This window comes from Capricornis sumatraensis, chromosome 2 (genome assembly GCF_032405125.1).
Source record: "Capricornis sumatraensis isolate serow.1 chromosome 2, serow.2, whole genome shotgun sequence".
NCBI classification, from domain to species: Eukaryota; Metazoa; Chordata; class Mammalia; order Artiodactyla; family Bovidae; genus Capricornis; species Capricornis sumatraensis.
The window spans coordinates 17,892,045-17,916,275 of NC_091070.1; the positions used below are offsets into that span (position 1 = coordinate 17,892,045).

Here is a 24,231-nt window from a genome sequence, read left to right on the forward strand (position 1 = left end):
TTCTGCTTTGGCTTAACCTCTTCATGACTTCTAGAGCTATTTCTCCACTCTTCTCTAGTAGCATACCGGACACCTTCCATCCTGGGGGGTTTGTCATTCAACATCATATTTTTTTGCCTTTTCATATTCTTAAAGCTAACTGGTCACATAAATCAACTTTGAGGGGAAAGTCACCAAATATCTTTAGTCAGTGTAGGGCATTTCAAGGCTACTTTATCAGTAAGAAATAAATGGAGGTGGAGGGCTGTCCCTACACCTAATTCTTTAGTATGCAGAGATGTTAAGTCATCATCCTCATATTTAGCTTCTGGTGTTACCTTGGCCCTTACCATCCCACCCACTTTCTTTATAACTTCTATGATGTCCCATCCCAAAGGCATCTCTAGGGTAGTAGAACCACCCAGAAGTGAGTTAAAGCAGAGGCTTCAACAATTCAAATTACAGAAAATTATACTACACAATAAATAAATACACTCAACACATTTTTAAACAACCGGTCCAAACGAGGTAACTTCTAAGAAACCCTTCTTTTCATTGTTGTTGTTCAGTTGCTAAGTCGTGTCTGACTCTTTGTGACTCCATGAACTGTAGCACGCTGGGCTTCTTTTCATTAGTTAAGGTCTAATGGGCATTTGCTTGAATAGACTCAAATTGGTGAAAGACTTAGTGTGGGCTCAGCAAACCAAGTGATGTGTGTCAGAAAAATATTCTTGTGCTCACAGAAGACCCTTTGCTTTGGTCTCATAAACTCTAGATAGTGCCCAATACAAGGCAATGGATTGAGAGAAACTGATCCCAGTCCTTCCCAGTAGGAAGTTAATAGGAACAGATGGTGCAGAGAGGAAATCTGATTTGTCAGGTATAATCTGACATCCAAAGATTAAGTCCCCCAAATCTGCTGGTGTCAAGGCATTCCTCTAGGTAGCCAAGTTCCAAGATTGAAAATTCAGACAATAAATAAAGAGTAAGTATTAATATATCAACAGTATCTATCAGTAAACTGTTTCACTTACAACAAATGCTTTTTTGATAAAGGATTCAATTTTATTTTGTAAAGTATCCTTTGAATCTTAAATTCAAAACTTGTAAAGGATTCTTTCTCAGTAAGGAAGAGATTGAAGTCTAGGTTCTCGGTCATCAAAGCAAAGCTCTGCATTCATAAAATAAAAGCAAAGCTTAAGATATCTAGCATGTTGATGCTCCCAAACCTCAGAGTGTGGTTCAGAGACAAGAATGAAGCAGAGTCCATTCCTTAAAGGACTTCAGTGGGCAGGTTCCCAAGCTTCAGATATGGTCAAAAAGTGTTGTCGCTCAGTCATATCCAACTCTTTGTGACCCCATGCACTGTAGCCCACTAGGCTCCTCTGTCCATGGATTTTCCAGGCAAGAATACTGGAGTGGGTTGCCCTTTCCTTCTCCAGGGGATATATCTGACTCAGGGATCGAACCTGGGTCTCTCACATTGCAGGCAGACTCTTTACTGTCTGAATCACCAGGGAGCCAGATATGGTCAGTTAGGGCCCAAAGAGTGTATGGGACTCTCAGTAGAACAAAAGCTGACTTCAGAAGCAGAACTCAAGGTCAAATCTAGGCCAGCAGTTGAGACTTGGGCAGGCACTTCTTATATTTGTCCTGCTTAAGACTGGTCCTACAGATAAGATCAGGGTTTAACCTATATACACTGGGAAAAGTGCAGGGGAGAAAGGGATGGACCCACCAATGAAGAAAGTCGGGTTGCTAGGGCTGATACGACCTGACAAGGAGTCAGAGATGGTTGCTTTGTTACAAAATGTTTGCTAGGTGCTCTAAAAAACCCAACACATGTTGTATGGATAGCATTTTTTTTTTTAATACCGTTGGTTTTATTTATTTTAAATTTATATTCTTATTTTTGGCTGTGCGAGGTCTTCATTGCCGCACACAGGCTTTCTCTAGTTGTGGGGCTACTGTCTAGTTGGGGTGCACAGGCTTCTCATTTGTGGTACTTTCTCTTGTTGCAGAGCATGGGCTCTAGAGTGTTTGGGCTTCAGGAGTTGTGGCACGTGGGCTTAGTTGTACTGTATGTAGCATGTGGAACCTTCCTGGACCAGAGATTGAAACCATGTGCCCTGCAGAGTCTTAACCACTGGACTACCAGGAAAGTCCAGGATTTTTATTAATATATGGTCTATGATTACAGTGTTACAATTTCCTGGGCCTGACAGATTTTTTACCATTGAGATGTTTATGGAAGAAAGTTTGAATTTGCTGCCAGGCATCGGCTTGTGCATTCGACTGAGCCTTTGGCTCACCTCCATGGAATACTGGTTGGCCCAAAACTGCATGCACAGAGGCTCTACAAAGAGGAAAATAAGGTGGGTCAATACAATGGCCAGTTCCTGGACAGTAGATTATCTGGGGTCTGTCTTTCCCATGGGCCTGTAACCGTTCAGAGGCTATATGAGCATAGACTTCACTCTTCCAGTTATGATCATCCATGCTAACAATAAACAGGAAGGGCCCCTGGGCCTTTTCCAATGGAATAAGACTTTGGTGGTTGGTTTTCTCCAGTGGGTTGCCCCAAATATCCACAAAATTTAAAAAGCCTGACTCAGTGATTGTACATTTTTTTAGGTCATAGCTGAGCTCAGGAATAATCATATCTTTGTAACGCAGAGGAGCTAATGTGTTGGCCACACAGGCATTAATAACTACAGTGGCTGTGATGCCGTTCAAGAAAGAGGCCATTGAGAGACACAGGTCACCTCCTTTGGAAAAGCCAAGAAGCCCAACACCAGGGCCTTTCACCTGATGAAAAGAGAAAATGAGAACAAGTTTAGAATTCATAAATGGAGAATTTAACTGTAATTTTACATTCTCTAGGCAGCTTTCTGAAATGTCATTTGCTTTCCGTCCTTGTGCAACAGCCCACAAACTTCAAATATATTTTCTAATGAGCAAATCAATTAATTTCTTAGTACACAGGGCCTCCACGCCTCCATTGATGGCAATGGGTCAAGAGTACACACAGAGGCCCATATACCCTACACCTAAATACTTTAAAAAGTTACAAATATTTAAAAGTTAAATAAAATATATTTTTCCTATAACCTTGATAAATACACCTCCATAACAACTCATAAGCTCAGGTTCAAATTTTATATCTTGGAACTCCTTGGAGTTCTATACTGGAACATGGCATGGGGGGGAGCACCAGCCCCTGCCCCAGTCTCTGGTTTTTAGCCAACTCTTCTTCTCTTCCCATCTCTGGCTCCATCATGTACCTTAAGAGCCCCCTTACACATGGACACCCCAGCCTATATGTTTAAGGCCTAGGTATATTCCCATTATGATTATACAGTGGAAGTGAGAAATAGATTTAAGGGCCTAGATCTGATAGATAGAGTGCCTCATGAACTATGGAATCAGGTTCGTGACATTGTACAGGAGACAGGGATCAAGACCATCTCCATGGAAAAGAAATGCCAAAAAGCAAAATGGCTGTCTGGGGAGGCCTTACAAATAGCTGTGAAAAGAAGAGAAGCAAAAAGCAAAGGAGAAAAGGAAAGATATAACCACCTGAATGCAGAGTTCCAAAGAATAGCAAGAAGAGATAAGAAAGCCTTCTTCAGTGATCAGTGCAAAGAAATAGGGGAAAAGAACAGAATGGGAAAGACTAGAGATCTCTTCAAGAAAATTAGAGATACCAAGGGAATATTTCATGCAAAGATGGGCTCGATAAAGGACAGAAATGGTATGGACCTAACAGAAGCAGAAGATATTAAGAAGAGGTGGCAAGAATACACAGAAGAACTGTACAAAAAAGATCTTCAAGACCAAGATAATCACGATGGTGTGATCACTCATCTGGAGCCAGACATCCTGGAATGTGAAGTCAAGTGGGCCTTAGAAAGCATCACTACGAACAAAGCTAGTGGAGGTGATGGAATTCCAGTAGAGCTATTTCAAATCCTAAAAGATGATGCTGTGAAAGTGCTGCACTCAATATGCCAGCAAATTTGGAAAACTCAGCAGTGGCCACAGGACTGAAAAGGTCAGTTTTCATTCCAATCCCAAAGAAAGGCAATGCCAAAGAATGCTCAAACTACCGCACCATTGCACTCATCTCACACGCTAGTAAAGTAATGCTCAAAATTCTCCAAGCCAGGCTTCAGCAATACGTGAACCATGAACTTCCTGATGTTCAAGCTGGTTTTAGAAAAGGCAGAGGAATCAGAGATCAAATTGCCAACATTCGCTGGATCATGGAAAAAGCCAGAGAGTTCCAGAAAAACATCTATTTCTGCTTTATTGACTATGCCAAAGCCTTTGACAGTGTGGATCACAAGAAACTATGGGAAATTCTGAGAGAGATGGGAATACCAGACCACCTGACCTGCCTCTTGAGAAATCTGTATGCAGGTCAAGAAGCAACAGTTAGAACTGGACATGGAACAACAGACTGGTTCCAAATAGGAAAAGGAGTACGTCAAGGCTGTATATTGTCACCCTGCTTATTAACTTATATGCAGAGTACATCATGAGAAACGCTGGCCTGGGAGAAGCACAAGCTGGAATCAAGATTGCCAGGAGAAATATCAATAACCTCAGATATGCAGATGACACCACCCTTATGGCAGAAAGTGAAGAGGAACTAAAAAGCCTCTTGATGAAAGTGAAAGAGGAGAGTGAAAAAGTTGGCTTAAAGCTCAACATTCAGAAAACGAAGATCATGGCATCCGGTCCCATCACTTCATGGGAAATAGATGGGGAAACAGTAGAAACAGTGGCAGACTTTATTTCGGGGGGCTCCAAAATCACTGCAGATGGTGATTGCAGCCATGAAATTAAAAGACGCTTACTCCTTGGAAGAAAAGTTACGAGCAACCTAGATAGCATATTCAAAAGCAGAGACATTACTTTGCCGACTAAGGTCCGTCTAGTCAAGGCTATGGTTTTTCCAGTAGTCATGTATGGATGTGAGAGTTGGACTGTGAAGAAGGCTGAGCGCCAAAGAATTGGTGCTTTTGAACTGTGGTGTTGGAGAAGACTCTTGAGAGTCCCTTGGACTGCAATGAGATCCAACCAGTCTATTCTGAAGGAGATCAGCCCTGGGATTTCTTTGGAAGAATGATGCTAAAGCTGAAACTCCAGTACTTTGGCCACATCATGCGAAGAGTTGACTCATTGGAAAAGACTTTGATGCTGGGAGGTGCCGGGAGCCAGCGTGAGGAAACCAGCCCATGGCAAAGGTCATGAAGAAGGAGGCTTGACATACACAAAGGTGGGATCAAACCTCAGGGGTCCTCCTGGACATTCTCGATCATCTACCTCCAAAACCAGAGTCTGCCTACCTTACTACATTATGCTTTCACCTACACTGCTACATTACGGGGGGCTTTCCCCCACCACCTCTCTCTGAAAAGGAGTTAACCTAAAACTCCAGTTAATACATCTCCTGGGCATGACAAGACTGTTTCAGTCCACAAGGTCCTCTGATGGCTCTCTAGCCTGCCTGACAGGTTTGTCTGGCCACATGTGATTGTTCACAGCCTCCCAACTGTGAGAGGCATGAGATGCTTTAAACTTTGTAGAATCAAATTCTTTTGAGAAGTTAGAAAACTATTAGTATAGTATTAGCGAGTTAGTTAGAAATTATACCGGTGGGAGGTTTCATTGTTGAGCCAATATTTGCTGCTAAGCCTCCATACCCCTTGCCCCTTATACACATTGATGAACATAACTAGCATATAGGAGGAATAAGTATTAACCTTTGATATTAATCACGTTAGACCTTCGGCTAAGTAAATTCTTTTCTTGATTATAGCCCACTGCACCTTTGCTCTGTAGGAATGCAACTTTATCTGGTGCCTTTGGAGAGTGGTGCCTGATTTAGGAAAAATCACCTTTGGAGAAAATAAGTTTTCTGGTTGACTAATCATCATCAGAAAGGGTCATAAAATGTTAGCAGGCCTCTTGGCTGGAAGATGATGTAAATCACCTGAGAACTCTCTATATCAGAAGGGATGCAGAAAGAAAGCGTGGTTTCAATAAGGGTCAGGACTACTGACCCCACATGACTTTGTATTTTCCATTTATCTCCATGTATAACAAAAAGTATAAAAGCGGACCTGGAAAATAAAGAAACGGACCAGTTCCTGGAAAGACTGGTTTCCCCCTTGTGGTCTTTTCTCGTTTTCTTCTTTTCTGGCTGAATTCCCATCTGGAGCGCCGAGGCTCACCGTGTCTACTTATTTGCCCTGGCTTCTAAGACCCACTCGAGAGGGAGCCCAAGGTGGGGCACCCTCCGCTATTCAAGCCGGCACCAGTGGCCTATGTAGACGGTGCAAACCCCTTTTCTCGGAGTTTTATTGGTTCTCTGCGTAAACCAAGTTATTCGGCCTCTTTTTTTCCTACTACACGATTCTTTTCTAATCTCTTTCCATATCTTTAATTAAACAATTTTCCTCTAGACACCGACTGCATCCCCTCTTCGAATTACCCTGGATCCACCAGGGCTGGACCCTGGCAGGGTGGGATTGAGGGCAGGAGAAGAAGGGGATGACAGAAGATGAGATGGCTGGATGGCATCACTGACTCGATGGACGTGAATCTGAGTGAACTCCAAGAGTTGGTGATGGACAGGGAGGCCTGGCATGCTGCGATTCATGGGGTTGCAAAGAGTCGGACACAACTGAGCAACTGAACTGAACTGATATTCCCATTAATGGACCCAGAGAAGCGGCATAGGGAAGCAAGATCAGAGCTGGTTGGCAGATAATTCTGGGGTTCCAGGTCTAAAGGGCATGGTGGGAGGGGCACATGGTTTCCAGGTAGACATATTCCCTTGGTCCCTCAAACTCCACACCCTGTGGGCAGGAATGCAGCCAAAGGAAGGCCAGAGAGTGGTCATCTAAAACAAAAGGCTCCCAGCCTGTAGTCTCTTCTTGTTCCTGGGGCCTATAACCCATAAGTAAATCATCAGTTCAAGATCATCTAGGTTTAGCAGCTTTGTTGAGACCAGTCCCTGAATTCTAACAGAATTAGACCTTGCAGTACATCTTACTCCTTAACATTAGAATGTGTGGGTTTCTTTAAGTCTAGATAGTAGCAAACAGTATGTATTCCATTCCATTTATAATAATTCCAAAATGTTTTAATTAACTTTTTCAGTCTCAAATAAGAACTTTATCTACAAAACCATAACGCAGTTAATACGCTTAACAAGATTAATGGTTCCTTCACATCATCAAATACAAATGCCTTTATTCAAATGTCACCGATTCCTTCAAAAATCTCTTTATAGGCAAACTTTTCTCCTCTACACATTTGCATTAATTTTTGGGGGGGCTAGGGGGCATCCATGCAGGATCTTAGTTCCCTGACCAGAGATCACACCTTTGCCCCCCGCAGTGTAAGTGCAAGTGGACCACCACTGGACCACCAGGGAAGAACCTACATTAATCTTATAAATGAGAAAAATTGAATCCCAGAGAGGGCACCTCCTTTATTCAGGATTATAAGGCCACTTGGTAGTAGACCCAGAACCAGAACTTAAGGTTAGTGACTTTTAAGTCCAACTCTTTGAATTCTGATCAAGAACTAAAGGGAACTAAACAGTTGAGTCACAGGGGATTGAAGATAAACAGGTAGAAGTGAAAACAATAATCCTAACAACTTTTGAATAAGCCTTTGTGTCTCATGCCATATTTCCAGCCTTGGGTGTCCTGGCAGAGCTTTTGGATGCAGCCCTGTGTTGGCTTCACCTGCTCTGCTCTGCATTCAGGCAAGCACCAGAACCCACCTTTGGATGCTGTAGCATGAAGTCCACGGCTTCTTCAAAATACTCCAGGCACACATCATTCAGATGTTCGGGGAGGTCTTCGAATCTGAAATAAGCCAGGGCAAGCACAGCAAAACCATGTCCGGCCAGAAGGCTGGCCCTGTATTCACAAAGGCCACCACTACTTCCAAACAGGTCGAGGATTCCAGGGAAGGGTTTGCTGCCTGGAGAGCATCACAAATCATAAGGGTTTTAGGCACTAAGAAGACATTCTTGAGTTTCAGAATTTGGTCAGCAAAAAGGATTTTTTAAAGCAAGGAAGGTTGGGCAGGCAGTGGGGGGTGTTAAGGTAGAGGAGGACTCTTTTTACTTTCTTTTTTTTTTCTTTTCCTAAATAAACTTTGGGGAGAAGGGGGAACAAAATGCCTTATTTTCTCCAGAAATTTTCACATATTTGCAAAAAACAATAATGATAATACAAACCAAGTTAGAAATAACAGCATGAAATATACATTTCTACCAAATTTTCCTTTAAAAAAAAAACACCTGAGAATGCTTTGATAGCTGTAAAACACTCTACATATACAAGGGATTATTAGAATATACTCCCTAACTCCTTATGCTCTCTGCTCCAGCCTTAAAGAATGCCATCCCTAAATGTGCCCTGTTCTCATTGGCCCCTGAAAATGGTGTATACTATTCTCCTCCCCTCGCCACCTTTTTTGACCTGGTTGATTCATCAGTCTTCAAATTCAAGTTTAGATCTCCATTCCTGGTAGCTTTCCCAACCTCCCCCACCAGCCCCCTCAGGCTGAGTTGAATTAGGTAGCTTTTTATTTGTTCCTACCAGCACCCTGGGCCTACAATTCCCATATCATAGCACTTACCATTCATCGGTCCAGCTATAGTTGCCTATATACTCTATTAGGTGGGAGGTACAGTGAGGCGCATGTCTGACTTTGCTAGTTACTGTAAGTAGCATAATCCTTGATTTACTATATATTTGTTAAATGATTGAACTTTTCTACATTGTTTACATAACGTCTTTGAGTCAGAACACAATAAATTTTAAGTGGGCCACAGTAGTACTGAAAGATAACAGTTGACTTAATTGAAACATCATGGTTGGGCAGTGAAAAAAATTTTTTAAAACTGAAAGTCTTTAGGAGATTCTTATTGAATCAGTCAGCATTATTTATTGAGCTTCTATTATATCCCCGTGTAAGCCTCTAGGAATATAGAGATATGGAGATATGTAAGTCACAATTCCAGCCCCAGGAGTTCATAGTTGAGTTAAGGCTGTAAATTGCTAAGAACTGTAAGAATAAAGTAGGGCTTCTTGTTTTGGAGAATAATCACAGGATTCAGTTTAGGGATTCTGTGAACAGTGGCAGCTCCAGCAGTTGTATATAGTAGGGCTTTCAGTCAGGAATTTGGTTGGAAGGGGTGGGTCAGCTGTTCGGTTTGCAGGCCACTTTTACCTAGCAAGCATCTTGTTTTTACTTAGACTAGGGTTTCTAACCTTAGCACTATTGATAACTTTGAGCAAGATAATTCTTTGTTGTGGGGCTGTCCTGTGCATTGTGGGCTTTTCACATCATCTCTGGCCTCTACCCACTAGGTGCCAATAGCACCCCCTCCCCCAGTTGTGATAAGCAAAAATGTCTCCAGATGTTGCCAAATACCCTTGGAGAAGGGAAAATCATCCAGGTTGAGAACCACTGACAGACGGTTTATGACAGGAGGAGGGGACCTGCAAGCAGTTTGTTTGTTTTTCAGTAAGTTTGATGTGAAAGAGGGCAAAAATCATTCTTGCACATCAGCAGAAGTCATTGCCTAATGTTAGTATTAATATCTGAGATACAGCTGTGTGGCTGGCACGTAAGCAGCATACATGTCCTTTTTGAGTCGGCTGAATGCACTTTTAGCATACAGCTAAGGGAGAAGGAAATGGCAACCCACTCCAGTATTCTTGCCTGGAAAATCTCATGGACAGAGGAACCTGGTATGCTACAGTCCATGGGGTCTCAAAGAGTCGAACACGACTGAGCAACTTCACTTTCAAGGGAGTGGCAGTACCTCCAGGCAGTGCACTGAAATTTACAGGAGAAACTGTCACCCAGAATTCATGGGAGACTCTGGAGCTTGGGGGCGAGTCTGGAGAAGTTCCACAACCACAGGGTTCCGTAGGCAGACAAGGGGCCGGCCAGGGCCTCGGGACTACACCCAGCTTTCCACAACAGCCTGGGAAGGGGGCGGCTCACCTGGCGGCAGGAAGAGCGTGCCGCGCACCCGGCCCGCGCGCACCGGCTCGCGCCGCACCCCGGGCGCCAGGAAGTCGCGCTCGTGCACCGTCCGGCCCAGGAGCCGCTGGGCCTCGGGTTCGTGACCGTCGAGCACCTCCAGCTCCACGGCGAAGGGCGTCTGCACGTCCAGCTTCACCAGCCGCGTTAAGGGCTCCTCAGGCTCCAGAGCCCAGAAGAGCCCCATGGGCTCGAGCCCCGCGAAGCTGCCGCCCAGCGCGGGCGCGCGCTCCAGGTCCAGCAGGCCGGCGGCGTCGGCGCAGTAGCGCGCGTGGGCCCTGAAGAGCGCGCCCTTCTCGTCGCGCAGGGACGCGCGCAGCGTGACCGGCTGCCCCGGCGCCAGGCCGCGCACGGCGATGCGCACGGGCTCGTCCCAGCGGCAGCGGCCGGCCGGCTCCAGAGTCACTGTCACCGCCATCCAGATCCCGACGGAAAAAGCGTGGCCAGTCGGAGTCAAGGGCAGGGCTTGGCGTCTCTCCACCTCCTTAAAAGGCCTTCGCAGTTGGAACCTTAGAGCTACTCCCGTTGGTGGTCGTAGGGACACTCGCTAAACTGCTTTGTGAGCTCTCCTGGAGTATGTGCAGTCCGCGATTGCTTGAGTGGAAGAAAGGTCTGCTAAAGCAAAAGTTACCGTTAATTATTAATCCTGCAGTCCAGAGTTCAGTTCAGTTCAGTTGCTCAGGCGTGTCCGACTCTTTGTGACCCCGTGAACCGCCGCACGCCAGGCCTCCCTGTCCATCACCAACTCCCGGAATCGACCCAAACCCATGTTCATTGAGTCGGTGATACCATCCACCCATCTCATCCTCTGTCGTCCCCTTGTCTTCCTTCCCCCAATCTTTCCCAGCATCAGGGTCTTTTCAAATGAGTCAGTTCTTTGCATCAGGTGGCCAAAGTATTGGAGTTTCAGCTTCAACATCAGTTCTTCCAATGAACACCCAGGACTGATCTCCTTTAGGATGGACTGGTTGGATCTCCTTGCAGTCTTCTCCAACACCACAGTTCAAAAGCATCAATTCTTCGGTGCTCAGCTTTCTTCACAGTCCAACTCTCACATCCATACATGACCACTAGAAAAACCATAGCCTTGACTAGACAGACCATTGTTGGCAAAGTAATGTCTCTGCTTTGGAATATGCTGTCTAGGTTGGTCATAACTTTTCTTCCAAGGAGTAAGTGTCTTTTAATTTCATGGCTGCAATCACCATCTGCAGTGATTTTGGAGCCCAGAAAAGTAAAGTCAGCCATTGTTTCCACTGTTTCCCCATCCATTTGCCATGAAGTGATGGGACCAGATGCCATGATCTTTGTTTTCTGAGTGTTGAGCTTTAAGCCAATTTTTCACTCTCCTCTTTCACTTTCATCAAGAGGCTCTTTAGTTCTTCACTTTCTGCCATAAGGGTGGTATCATCTGCATATCTGAGGTTATTGATATTTCTCCTGGCAATCTTGATTCCAGCTTGTGCTTCTTTCAGCCCAGCGTTTCTCATGATGTACTCTCCATATAAGCTAAATAAGCAGGGTGACAATATACAGCCTTGATGTACTCCTTTTCCTATTTGGAACCAGTCTGTTGCTCCATGTCCAGTTCCAACTGTTGCTTCCTAAACTGCATACAGGTTTCTTAAGAGGCAGGTCAGGTGGTCTGGTATTCTCATCTCTTGAAGAATTTTCCACAGTTCATTGTGATCCACACAGTCAAAGGTTTTGGCATAGTCAATAAAGCAGAAATAGATGTTTTTCTAGAACTCTTGCTTTTTCGTTGACCCAGCGGATGTTGGCAATTTGATCTCTGGTTCCTCTGCCTTTTCTAAAACCAGCTTGAACATCTGGAATTTCACGGTTCACGTATTGCTGAAGCCTGGCTTGGAGAATTTTGAGCATTTCTTTGCTAGTGTGTGAGATGAGTGCAGTCGTGCAGTAGTTTGAGCATTCTTTGGCATTGCCTTTCTTTGGGATTGGAATGAAAACTGACCTTTTCAGTCCTGTGGCCACTGCTGAGTTTTCCATATTTGCTGACATATTAGAGTGCAGCACTTTCACAGCATCATCTTTCAGGATTTGAAATAGCTCAACTGGAATTCCATCACCTCCACTAGCTTTGTTTGTAGTGATGCTTCCTAAAGCCCACTTGACTTCACATTCCAGGATGTCTGGCACTAGGTAAGTGATCACACTGTCGTGATTATCTGGGTTGTGAAGACTCTTTTGTGTAGTTCTTCTGTGTATTCTTGCCACCTCTTCTTGATATCTTCTGCTTCTGTTAGGTCTCTACCATTTCTGTCTTTTATCGAGCCCATCTTTGCATAAAATGTTCCCTTGGTATCTCTAATTTTCTTGAAGCAGTCCAGGGTGGTGAGTGTCAAAATAGAGGAATAAAGACTGCCGAGAGCTAAGGGACTGGGAAAGATACTGGCAGTTCCAAGAAGCATTTAATATTAAAAAGCGTCCCAGGTAATTGTAACTCAGGGGATCTGTTGGAAACATAGTCCTAATCCTACCCTTGTCCCTCAGTCCTGTTACCAAGAACCCATAGCAGCTTCCAGAGTAGGCAGGTGTTTATGGAGTGCAACATTCCTGAATTCCAGTCTGACTTACTCCTTAATAGTGATCCTTAGCAAAGTACATAATTAAGCCTCTGAATCCAGTTTCCTTATCTGTAAAGGATTTATTGTGATGGTTAAATAGGGGATGACTATTTAACCTATTTATTTAAATAGGATGAGATGGTTGCATGGCATCACTGGCTCAATGGACATGGCTTTGGGTAGACTCCAGCAGTTGGTGATGGACAGGGAGGCCTGGCATGCTGCAGTTCATGGGGTCTCAAAGAATCGGACACAGCTGAGTGACTGAACTGAACTGAAATAGGCAAACACAGGCCTGATGCTGCCCTGATACTGTAGTAGATCTTCAGTGGGAGTTTTGTTCTTCAATTTGGTGCCAAAAATCTTGGTGCCTTGCGCACCCATACCAAACACATATAGAGACAGAGATTTGGAGGAAAGAGAAGTGAAGGTGAAAGTCGCTTAGTTGTGTCTAACTCTTTGGGACCCCGTGGACTATATACAGTCCAAGGAATTCTCCAGGACAGAATACTGGAGTCTGTAACCTTTCCCTTCTCCAGTGGCTCTTCCGAACTGGAGCGGGTAGCCTTTCACTTCTCCAGTAGATCTTTCCAACCCACGGATTGAACCCAGGTCTCCTGCATTGTGGGCAGACTCTTTACCAGCTGAGCCACAAGGGAAGCCCAAGAATTCTGGCTGGAGTGGGTAGCCTATTCCTTCTCCAACAGATGTTCCTGACCCAGGAATCGAACTCGGGTCTCCTGCACTGCAGGCAGATTCTTTACCAACTAAGCTATTAGGGAAGCCCTGGAGGGAAGAGATGACTTTATTCCTTTGCAAGGCAAAGGTGGGAAACACAACAGTGTAACACTTTAAGAACTGTGACCCTGGCCCCTCCTAACCCAGGGAAATTGTGAGAGGTTATATAGACTCCCTGGGCTCCTGGTCTAGGGTAGGTGTTAAGGCTCAAAGTAATGAAAATCTTGCATTCTTCTTCCTCTTTATTTCAAAACAGTCACAGCTAGTGTCAGATAATTGGGCTCAATTGTCTCTGGGTTATGGAGATTCAGCAGATGCTCTCAGGAAAGAAGCTGGTTGCATTGCTCTGCTTATCTTTCCATCCTTATTCAGTAGCTGATCTGAGACTTTTTCTTTCTTATGAGGAGGACAAATGCTTTTAGAAGTTATTCTATCCAGGAGCATTAGTTGTTTACAGTGGGAAAATTAATTCAGATACCTCACATGGAAAAAAAACAGTCCACACATTTTAATATATCAGTATTTAATGTAGTCTGTTAAGTCAAAATTCATGGTGCATTTTAATGTAAAATCAACATTTATCCTCTTACGTCCCAGTTTTTCGTTATCACGCGTCTTCCAGTTTCCTGATTGTCGATTCTCACATTTATATTTCCAGCTCTCATGTCTACTCTGAGATTCAGACTTGTTGGTCTAATTTCGTATTTGGCATCTTCACTTGGATGTCCAATAGGAAAACATAACATGACAAAAATAGAAGTCTTGGCTTTTTTCTCCAGACTGTTCTTTCCTCAGGGTTCTCTGTTTCAGTAAATGGCATCACTGTTCATCCATGGGCTTCCCAGATGGCTCAGTGGTAAAGAATCTGCCTGCAACGCAGGAGATATGGGTTTGATCCCTGGGTTGGAAAGATCTTCTGGAGAAGGGAGTAATCCTAATCCCACTCCAGTTTTCTTGCCTGGGAAACCCATCAACAGAGGAGCCTGGAGAGCTACAGTCCATGGGGTTGCAAAAGACTCAGACAGGATTTAGCAACTCAAAACAAACAAACAACAATTCATCCATTAGTTTCAGTTCAGTTCAGTTCAGTCGCTCCGTCGTGTCCGACTTTGTGACCCCATGAATCGCAGCACGCCAGGTCTCCCTGTCCATCACCAGCTCCCGGAGTTCACTCAGACTCGCGTCCATCAAGTCAGTGATGTCATCCAGCCATCTCATCCTCGGTCGTCCCCTTCTCCTCCTGCCCCCAATCCCTCTCAGCATCAGAGTCTTTTCCAGTGAGTCAACTCTTCGCATGAGGTGGCCAAAGTACTGGAGCTTTAGCTTTAGCATCATTCCTTCCAAAGAAATCCCAGGGTTGATCTCCTTCAGAATGGACTGGTTGGATCTCCTTGCAGTCCAAGGGACTCTCAAGAGTCTTCTCCAACACCACAGTTCAAAAGCATCAATTCTTCGGTGCTCAGCCTTCTTCACAGTCTAACTCTCACGTCCATACACGACTACTGGAAAAACCACAGCCTTGACTAGACGGACCTTAGTCGGCAAAGTAATGTCTCTGCTTTTGAATATGCTATTAATTTAAGCAATCCAAAAAAAAAAAAAGACAGCTTGGCATCATTCTTGTGATCTCTTTTTCTATCCCATCATCAAACTCTGCTGCTCTACTTTGGAATGTATCCTGCATCTGACCACTTTTCATCACCTGCATTGTTAGCACCCTACTCTGTGAGGTGATATCTCGTTGCGCTTTTGATTTGCATTGATGAGTGGTGTTGAGAATCTTTTCATATGCCTGTTAGGCATCTATACACCATCTTTGGAAAAATATCGATTCAGGTCTTCTGACCATTTTTTAAATTGTTTTGTTCTTTTTGATATTTAGTTGTATGGGTTGTTTATTATTTTAGATATAATCCCCTTGTTGGTCATATCATTTGCAAATATTTTACCCAGTTCAGTAGGTTGTCTTTTTGTTTTGTTGATGGTTTCCTTTGCGTAAAACCTGTTAAGTTTACTTAGGTGCCATTTGCTTCTTTTTGCTCATATTTCTTTTGCCTTAGGGGACTGATAAAAAAAAATGTTGCTATGATTCATGTCAAAGAGTGTTCTGCCTATACTTTCTTGTAGGAGTTTTATGGTTTTAAGTCCTTCATTTAGGTTTTTAATCTATCTTTGCTTTATTTTTGAATATGGTATGAGAAAATATTCTAATTCCATTGTTTTATATGTAGAGAAACGCTGGGCTGGAAGAAGCACAAGCTGGAATGAAGATTGCCGGGAGAAATATCAATAACCTCACATATGCAGATAACACCACCCTTATGGCAGAAAGTGAAGAGGAACGAAAAAGCCTCTTGATGAAAGTGAAAGAGGAGAGTGAAAAAGTTGGCTTAAAGCTCAACATTCAGAAAACAAAGATCATGGCATCTGGTCCCATGACTTCATGGGAAATAGATGGGGAAACAGTGGAAACAGCGTCAGACTTTATTTTTTGGGGCTCCAAAATCACTGCAGATGGTGACTGCAGCCATGAAATTAAAAGATGCTTACTCCTTGGAAGAAAAGTTATGAGCAACCTAGATAGCATATTAAAAAGCAGAGACATTACTTTGCCAACAAAGGTCCGTCTAGTCAAGGCTGTGGTTTTCCCAGTGATCATGTATGGATGTGAGAGTTGGACTGTGAAGAAAGCTGAGCACCGAAGAATTGATGCTTTTGAACTGTGGTGTTGGAGAAGACTCTTGAGGGTCCCTTGGACTGCAAGGAAATCCAACCAGTCCATTCTAAAGGAGATCAGCCCTGGGTGTTCTTTGGAAGGAATGATGCTAAAGCTGAAACTCCAGTACTTTGGCCACCTCATGCGAAGAGCTGACTCATTGAAAAAGACTCTGAGGTGGGAGGGATTGGGGGCAGGAGGAGAAGGGGACGACAGAGGATGAGATGGCTGAATGGCATCACTGACTCGATGGACGTGAGTCTGAGTGAACTCCGGGAGTTGGTGATGGACAGGGAGGCCTGGCAGCACAACTTGTTGAAGAGACTATGATTTTGACATTGCATATTCTTTGTCATAGGTTAATTGCTTCCTTCATAGGTTAACTGACCAAAGGTGTATGGATTTATTTTGGGGCTTCCTATTCAGTTCCGTTGACCTATGTACTTGTTTTTGTGCCAGTACCATGCTGCTTTGATGACTATAACTTGGTAATATAGTCTGAAGATAGGGTACATAATACTTCCAACTTTGTTCTCTCTCTCTCTATCTCTCTTTTCTTTTTTTTTTTCTCGAGATTGTTTTGGCAGTTTGGGACCTGTTGTATTTCCATATGAATTTTAGGATTTATTTTACTTCTATGAAAAATGTCATGGGTATTTTAATAGGGATTGCAGTACATCTCTAGATTGCTTTGGGTTCTATGGCCATTTTAACTATTAATTCTTTCAATCCAAGAACTCAATATATCTTTTCTTTTTTTTTGTAGTCTTCAGTTTTCTTCATCAGTGTTTTATAATTTTTAGAGTACAGGTGCTTCATTTCCTTGGTTAAATGTTAAAGGATCCTCTCTAAGTAGAAAAGAAGATTCATTAGGAAAGGGAAAATCTCACTAAGAAAGGAAAATGTGTAGTAAGGATTGAAGATTAACCACTTAAAGAAGCTAGTAAGAAGATTCAAAGACAAAAAGCAACTATAACAATAAACAGTTAAGGGTAAACATGAAAATGTAAAATCTGACATCGAAAACACAAAATGTAGGTAAGGGGAAGAAAAAATGAAGATGTTTTAGAATGTGTTTGAACTTAAAGGACTAAATGATTACTAGTTCCAAACAAATAGATATAGATATAGGTCATCATATATGAAACCCATGGTAACCACAAATAAAAAACCTACAATAGACACACAAAAACTAAAAGCCACACAGGCACACTACTAAAGAACATCATCAGCTATGCTTCTCCTTGCTAACTATGACAAAATGGAAGAGGAAGAGGTGAGCTAAAGAACGAACTGCTAAATAGGAAGCAACCAGGGCTTGCCAGATATAACAATAATACTGTTTCTTCTTACAACTTCTCTAGATGGTAAATTACTCCGTAATTAAGACAGGAATTCAGAACAAAGTCAAACCCAGGCTGGATCTGTGTGAAAGACTTTGTTAAGAAAAGATTCAAGGTAGTGCTTCATAAAACATTTCAGAATGGCAAAAGGTCCTCTAAAGATTTTAAGGTGTACCTAGCATATCCTGTCTATTAAATAATAGAATGTATGGGAACCTTAAGGATGTTTGCCTGCAGCATCATCCCAAGGACCTCCAGATAGAGAAGTTCCTATCTCAAACAGATTTGCAGTGGTGTATTATCTAGGAAAGTGAAACCCACTAATAATTTTCAGAAAACCTGCATAATTCTTAAGAGAATTGTTCTGCTGGAAGCAGAGTCTGAACTAAAAGAGAGAGTATATGAAGTATACTAAAAGAGAGAATATAAGAAGAGCCGAATCATGAGAAGAGACCCTGAGGAGGGAAAGATTGAGGGCAGGAGGAGATGGGGGCAACAGAGGATGAGATGGTTGGATGGCATCACCAACTCAATGGACCTGAGTTTGAGCAAGCTCCGGGAAATGGTGAAGGACAGGGAGACCTGGTGTGCTGCAGTCCATGGCTTCACCAAAAATCAGACATGACTTAGCAACTGAACAAAAGACGGATATCTCATCCATTTTGTCCAGGAAACAGTTCCAGGAGGGTTTTTCCGCTCATTTCGGAGCTACAGAGAACAACTCACAGTGTATAAATTGAGCAGCAATGGAAGAATTAGCAACATGTTCTCAGCTGGATTTCAGAATGGCTAGGGTCTATGTGCCTCCCACATTCCTCATCTTTGAACAGGAATGTCTAAGAATTATACTACCACCACCGTATCCTGATGTATGTGTTTGTACAGTTAACTTCCTTATTTAGTTCATAGGTCTTAAGATTGAGAAGATGCTTAAGGAGCTATACCCAAGGAACTATACCTGAGGAGCTTCATATGTATCTGAGCCTGATATAATTGATGCAGTCTTGGACTTTGAGCCTGAGCATGGTGCTATACTAGAATGAGACTCTGGTGGGAAGGGGGGTCCTTAACGGAGGGATGGGTGTATTTTACATGTAGGAGGAATGTGTATAGTGTGGCTTAGAAGGCAGATTTTAAAAGGTGATTACAGTGTTTCCCATTCCACATGCTTTTCTAGAGACTCCGCACTCTCCTTTTGAGAGGTAGACTACTATGTTCTCCTTAAAGTGTGTGGGTCTTTGTGATTGTCTTGACCAGTGAAAGTGTAAGTCGCTCAGTCGTGTCTGACTCTTTGTGACCCCATGGACTGTAGCCCGCCAGGCTCCTCTGTCCGTGGAATTCTCCAGGCAAGAATACTGGAGTGGGTAGCCATTCCCTTCTCCAGGGTATCTTCCCAACCCAGAGATTGAACCCAGGTCTACTCCACTGCAGGCAGATACTTTACCACCTGAGCCACCAGGGAAGCCCACCTTGACCAATAGTGTATGGCAGGAGTGATACTATGTAGCTTCCAAGACTAGGACAAAGACAAGGCCATGTACTTCGGCCTTGATATGCTGTGATGCTCACTCTTGGAAGGCAGCCAGATTAGCCACTGTAAAGACCCACATGGAGAGAACTGAGACCCTGTGAACCCACAGCCCTGCCCAAGATCTTAGCTGACACCCAATACCAACTTCCCTGCCTGGTGAGTGACAAAAATAGAATGGTCAATGTTTTAAGCTCCTATGTTTTAGGGTAGTTTGTTACATAGCAATAGATAACTGAAATACACCCCAAATATAGTCACATAAAACAATACTTTGTTCATAGATCCACAATTTGGACAGTGCTTGACTGGGACAACTCTCCTCTGCTTCAGGATATCTGAGGCCTTCACTGGGAAGATTCAATGGCTAGGGCTAGGATCACCTAGAGGTTTGTTCACTCACGTATCTAGTACCCGAGCTGCGATGACTCGCAGGCTGAGTTCATTTGGGATGATCACAGGAAGTGCTTACAGTTGGCTTCTCTGTGTATTTGGGGCTTCCTCACAGCATCACAGCCTCAAGTTTGTCAAGCTTCATCAGGTGGTTCAGCCCTCCAAGAGCAAGTGTTCCCAGCAAACAAGGTGAAATCATCATGGCCTTTATGACCAAAGTCACAAAGCCTCAGTTCAGCCCTACTGTACTAACTGAAGCAGTCAGAAACCCATCCATATTGAGGGGAGAGGGCGTAGATCTCCCGCCTGTTGGTGCCAGAAGTAGCAAAGAATTAATGTTACGAACAATTCTTCTGGGACTTCCCTGGTGATCCAGCCCTTAAGAGTACACCTTCCAGTGCAGGGAACACAGGTTTGATCCCTAGTCAGGGAACTAGGATCCCATATGCCATGGGGCCTCTAAGCCCATGTACTGCAACTACTGAGCCTACAACGCCAGAACTAGAAAGAAGACCACGTGGTATAAGTCAGAGCCTGCATGCTGCAACTAAGACCCAATAGAGCCAAATAAATAAATATTTTTTAAGAACCAACTTTTCTGTGATATGTTAAATATGATTTTCTTTAACTGACTTGAAGTTAATGGGTGTTATGTCCCCTCAAAACTCAAATGTTGACATCTGAAACCTCAGTGTAATGGTATTTGAAGGTAGGGCTTTTAGGAGTTTGTCAGGTTCAAATGAGGCCCCCATGATGGGATTAGTGTCCTTATGAAACGAGGAAGAGAAACCAGAGGTGGTTTCTCCTCTCCCTGCCAGGTGAGGAGACAGGGAGAAGGTAAGTGTCTCTAGGCCAGAAAATGCCCTCACCAGGAACTGAATATGCCAGAACCTTGATCCTGGACTTCTCAGACTGCACAACTGTGAGAAATGTGTGTTGTTTAAGCCACCCTATCTATGGTATTTTGTTAGAGAAGCCTGAGCTAAGACACAGTCTTTCTAGACTATGTGATTGATGTTTTTGTCAGTTTTAGAAAATTCACAACCATTATCTCTTCAAATATACCTACATAATGCTTTATAGCTTTGTTGTCAGGGAAAGTGATGATGCCTCTAAGAATGTCACAATATGAGTTTCCAAAGTTTGTTCTTAGACCCAGGAAGCAAGAAGAAAAATAGGTCATAGTCACGCTCCTTTGTATCAGAGTTTTGACTAAACTGTTCCACAGCCAGATGCTCCCCTTCTTACCATCACTCCTCCTCCCAGGGGATTCTTCTCTAATCTCTATGAGAAAAAGGTCAGTCTGGCTATCCTTCTATCAATACCTTTGTGTATATTTTAGCCAATGAAAATTCTTCTGTCAGTGGTAGTTGAACCAGTAGCAAATGCTGAATGGTCATTCTCTCCCAATGATGGAAAAAGTAACCTAGCATTTGTTCAGCTTTCAATTTCATCTGTGCCTCCAAGTGTTAACTAAAAACACCTAGATGAAAACACAAATTTTAATAGTGGGGATACTTTTTACTATTTTGTATACTTTTAATCCAGTCTTCTACAAGAGGTATGTGTTACATTAGAAAAATTCATTACAAAATAAAACTCCAAAAAGTTTCCTACATCATTAATAACAATGACACGAATTTAATGTTACCCAGGGGACAAACGATTCAGATAAGATAATTAAACACTAGAATCCAACCTTGAATCTCTCTCTCCTGTCAGTAGCAGAGCAGTACATTACAGTTTGGGGGAAGGTCCAAGGTGTTTGGTGAAGAAGGTTAGAATTTGCTTCCACGCATCTACCTGGGCCTTAGAATGGGCCCTGGGCTCCCCACCCCACATTACGGGTTTGTCCAATAATTTGTGCAAAGAAGCCGGGCACATGGTGAAATAAGGAGGCTCAATGTAGTGCCCAGTCCCAGGATAAGAGATGATCTGGGGTTTTTCCTTTCCATGGGCCTGTAACCGTTCAGAGGCTATCTGGGCACAAAACTCACTCCTCCAGTTATGGTCATCCTGACCAACAATGAAGAGGATGGGCCCCTGGGCCTTCTCTATTGGAATCATGCAGGGGTTCTCACATCCCCCTATAATATCATTCCTTACATCCACAATGTCTAGGAGGCCTGAGAAAGCTACCTTCACTCGCCTCAGGTCATGGCCCAGTGGTGGAATGCTGTTCTTTTTGTAGTACATAGCTTTGTTTCCATTGAATCCAGATCCATTGATGGACACTGTGGCTGATACATTCTTCAAAAATGAGGCCATGGAGAGACAAATATCAGCCCCTAAAGAAATGCCCAGAAGGCCAATGCCTGGGCCTTTTATCTGGAAGAAAAGAAGAGACAAAAGTGAAAAACCTACCCCAGAGAAAAACACTTTTCTAAATGCAACTAGAGAAGCTGCTAGCTTTGACTTGTGAACTGCTCAAAAGACACTCAACCTCAGCTGGCAGAGGAGATTCTTTCCTTGTAAAGACTATCTTCCTGGACACGTGGCAAACAAATCTTAAAAACTCACCTCACTGGCAAATTTGGGAACTGGTTGCAAACTTCCAGAGAGTCATGCACTAGAGAATGCTGAGTCATGGAGCCTGTTGAGTTCAGAGCCTCACTCAGGTGGAACTATAACATCAATGTTCTGGGGTATCTAACTTGTGAAAGCAAAGTCTGTCCCAAGAAGTAAATCATTATCAGACCACATCTAAATATACACTGAAAAATGGTTAGCTTTACAGAAACAAAGACTTCAAAGTCCAGTTAAGTAGTTCTTAGCTTCTGAAATGGGGGGACAAGTTTCTATCAAGTCTGAGAACATATTCTGCTATCAGAAATACAAAGATTAAAAAGCATGCAAAGCTAAAAAAAATGAGAAACTCCACTTGAAGAAATTTTAATATTACTACATAATTCCCTGAAATAAAATCTCACATGAACTTTACAATGAAGTTAGCAACTTTAATCCATCTGACAGAGAAAGTGGAGTAGGCACCTAAAACCAAGGAAGTCTTCAAAAGAAATGTCTGTGAAAGAAGAAGAGTAAAGCAGCATCAATGCACTTGGCTTAGGTGAGTGCAAAGTGACACCCTCTCTGCAGGTTCTAGAGAGAATGATAAAGGACATTAGGAGAACCTGGGTGTGTTGAAGCATGTAGCACAGGGCTTCTTCAAAGTAGTCCAGGTCTATGGTATCGAATATCTTGGGGAGATCTTCAAAGCTACAATAAGCTAGAGCCAATGTGGCAAAGCCATGGCCAGCCAGAAGGCTGGCCCGATATTCCAACAGGCCTCCTCCAACACCGCAGATGTCAATGATCCCTGGGAAAGGTCCAGATCCTAAAGAAGGCAATATTATAAAGAGAATGTATTACATAATTTATCAAATAATTTGCTTTCCTTTCAGAAATCTTTCTGAAGTAGTTAGTGGGTGCCTGTGAACCAGAGGAAAGAAAAGAACTCTCTGAGTCATTATTGAACAATACAAATTCCAAATTATCTCCAAGGTATACTTGGAGAATCTTCAGTTGTAAAGGAGGGTAACAGAGTCTAATGCTATATCATGGAAGGAGGATTTTAGACAGTTGATTTGCAGTGTTATTTTAGTATTGGGCACAGAATTGAGAATCAAAACAAAGGTTTCAAAAGCAAATCAAAACCCTTGGTGATACCTTTGGTTCAGAGTCTGCTTAGAGGAAAGAAAAAGATCCTGTGAGGCTTTAGGTGAGGTCTGGAAAGTGATCTGTGGTAGACAGGAGCATGAAAAAGTGGGTAAGGGGCCCAGTGTACGCAGGACACTCGAGAAGAGTGAGGAGGCACGAGCTTCCTCGGCTGTCACCATATCGTGTAAGACCATCATACTGTGTCAGAGTTGAAGGTCATAGAAATCTGCAGTTATTCATCGCAAAGTGAACCTACAGACCCCATCCAGGCCTTTTTTTTTTTTTTTTCTTTTAATCTACATAATAACAGTATCCTCCTCTTTGGGATACAGAGGTTAAATGAGATAATGCAAGCAAACCGCATAGCAAAGTGCAGAACAAATCAAAAGCCTCCATTGTGAATGTGAGGTCACGGATTTAGTCAACATCCTCTTCTCTGACCCTGATCCCAAGCCACCCTTCCCGGAAGCCGTATCACAAACCGAGACGGCCTAGAACACACGCTCGCCAGCCCCCAGCACCCCAGGCTCACCTGGCGGCAGGAAGAGCGTGCCGCGCACCAGGCGCCAGGAAGTCGCGCTCGTGCACCGTCCGGCCCAGAAGCCGCTGGGCCTCGGGTTCGTGACCGTCGAGCACCTCCAGCTCCACGGCGAAGGGCGTCTGCACATCCCGCTTCAGAAATCGCCAAAAAGGCTTCTCGGGCTCCAGAGCCCAGAAGAGCCCCATGGGCTCGAGCCCCGCGAAGCTGCCGCCCAGCGCGGGCGCGCGCTCCAGGTCCAGCAGGCCGGCGGCGTCGGCGCAGTAGCGCGCGTGGGCCCTGAAGAGCGCGCCCTTCTCGTCGCGCAGGGACCCGCGCAGCGTGACCGGCTGCCCCGGCGCCAGGCCGCGCACGGCGATGCGCACGGGCTCGTCCCAGCGGCAGCGGCCGGCCGGCTCCAGAGTCACTGTCGCCGCCATCTCGGGCCCACAGCCGCAGTCTGGACCCTGAGCTTGAAAGCGCGGGCGGCTAATGGAGTTTTTGCCTCAGGCCGGGTGGAGGGCGCTCGGACGTCCGAGGGTGTCAGGCGTCGCCTGGAGCCGAGAAAAATCTGTAGCTGAGCCGCCTCTGGAGGCGTCCCTTTAGGTCTCAGACCCCTGCTCGTAGGAGGTAAAAGCAGCGGGTCTTTCTTCTGGCCCAGCGCGGGGCGCACAGGGATTTTCTGC

At 44.0% G+C, this 24,231-nt stretch overlaps 1 protein-coding gene and 1 pseudogene across 1 annotated transcript; both read right to left on the reverse strand.

Moving 5' to 3' along the window:
* Nucleotides 1-977: 977 nt before the first annotated feature.
* Nucleotides 978-10,642, reverse strand: LOC138074514 (acyl-coenzyme A thioesterase 6-like). The gene is made up of 3 exons (XM_068966673.1): nt 10,027-10,642; nt 7,784-7,986; nt 978-2,787 (listed from the first exon to the last, which is right to left on the reverse strand). Exons 1-3 carry the CDS (start codon nt 10,481-10,483, stop codon nt 2,182-2,184), a joined length of 1,266 nt encoding a protein of 421 aa, XP_068822774.1. The 5' UTR covers nt 10,484-10,642; the 3' UTR covers nt 978-2,181.
* Nucleotides 10,643-20,953: 10,311 nt separating this feature from the next.
* LOC138073057 (peroxisomal succinyl-coenzyme A thioesterase-like) lies at nt 20,954-23,985 on the reverse strand (annotated as a pseudogene).
* Between the last annotated feature and the right edge of the window lie 246 nt (nt 23,986-24,231).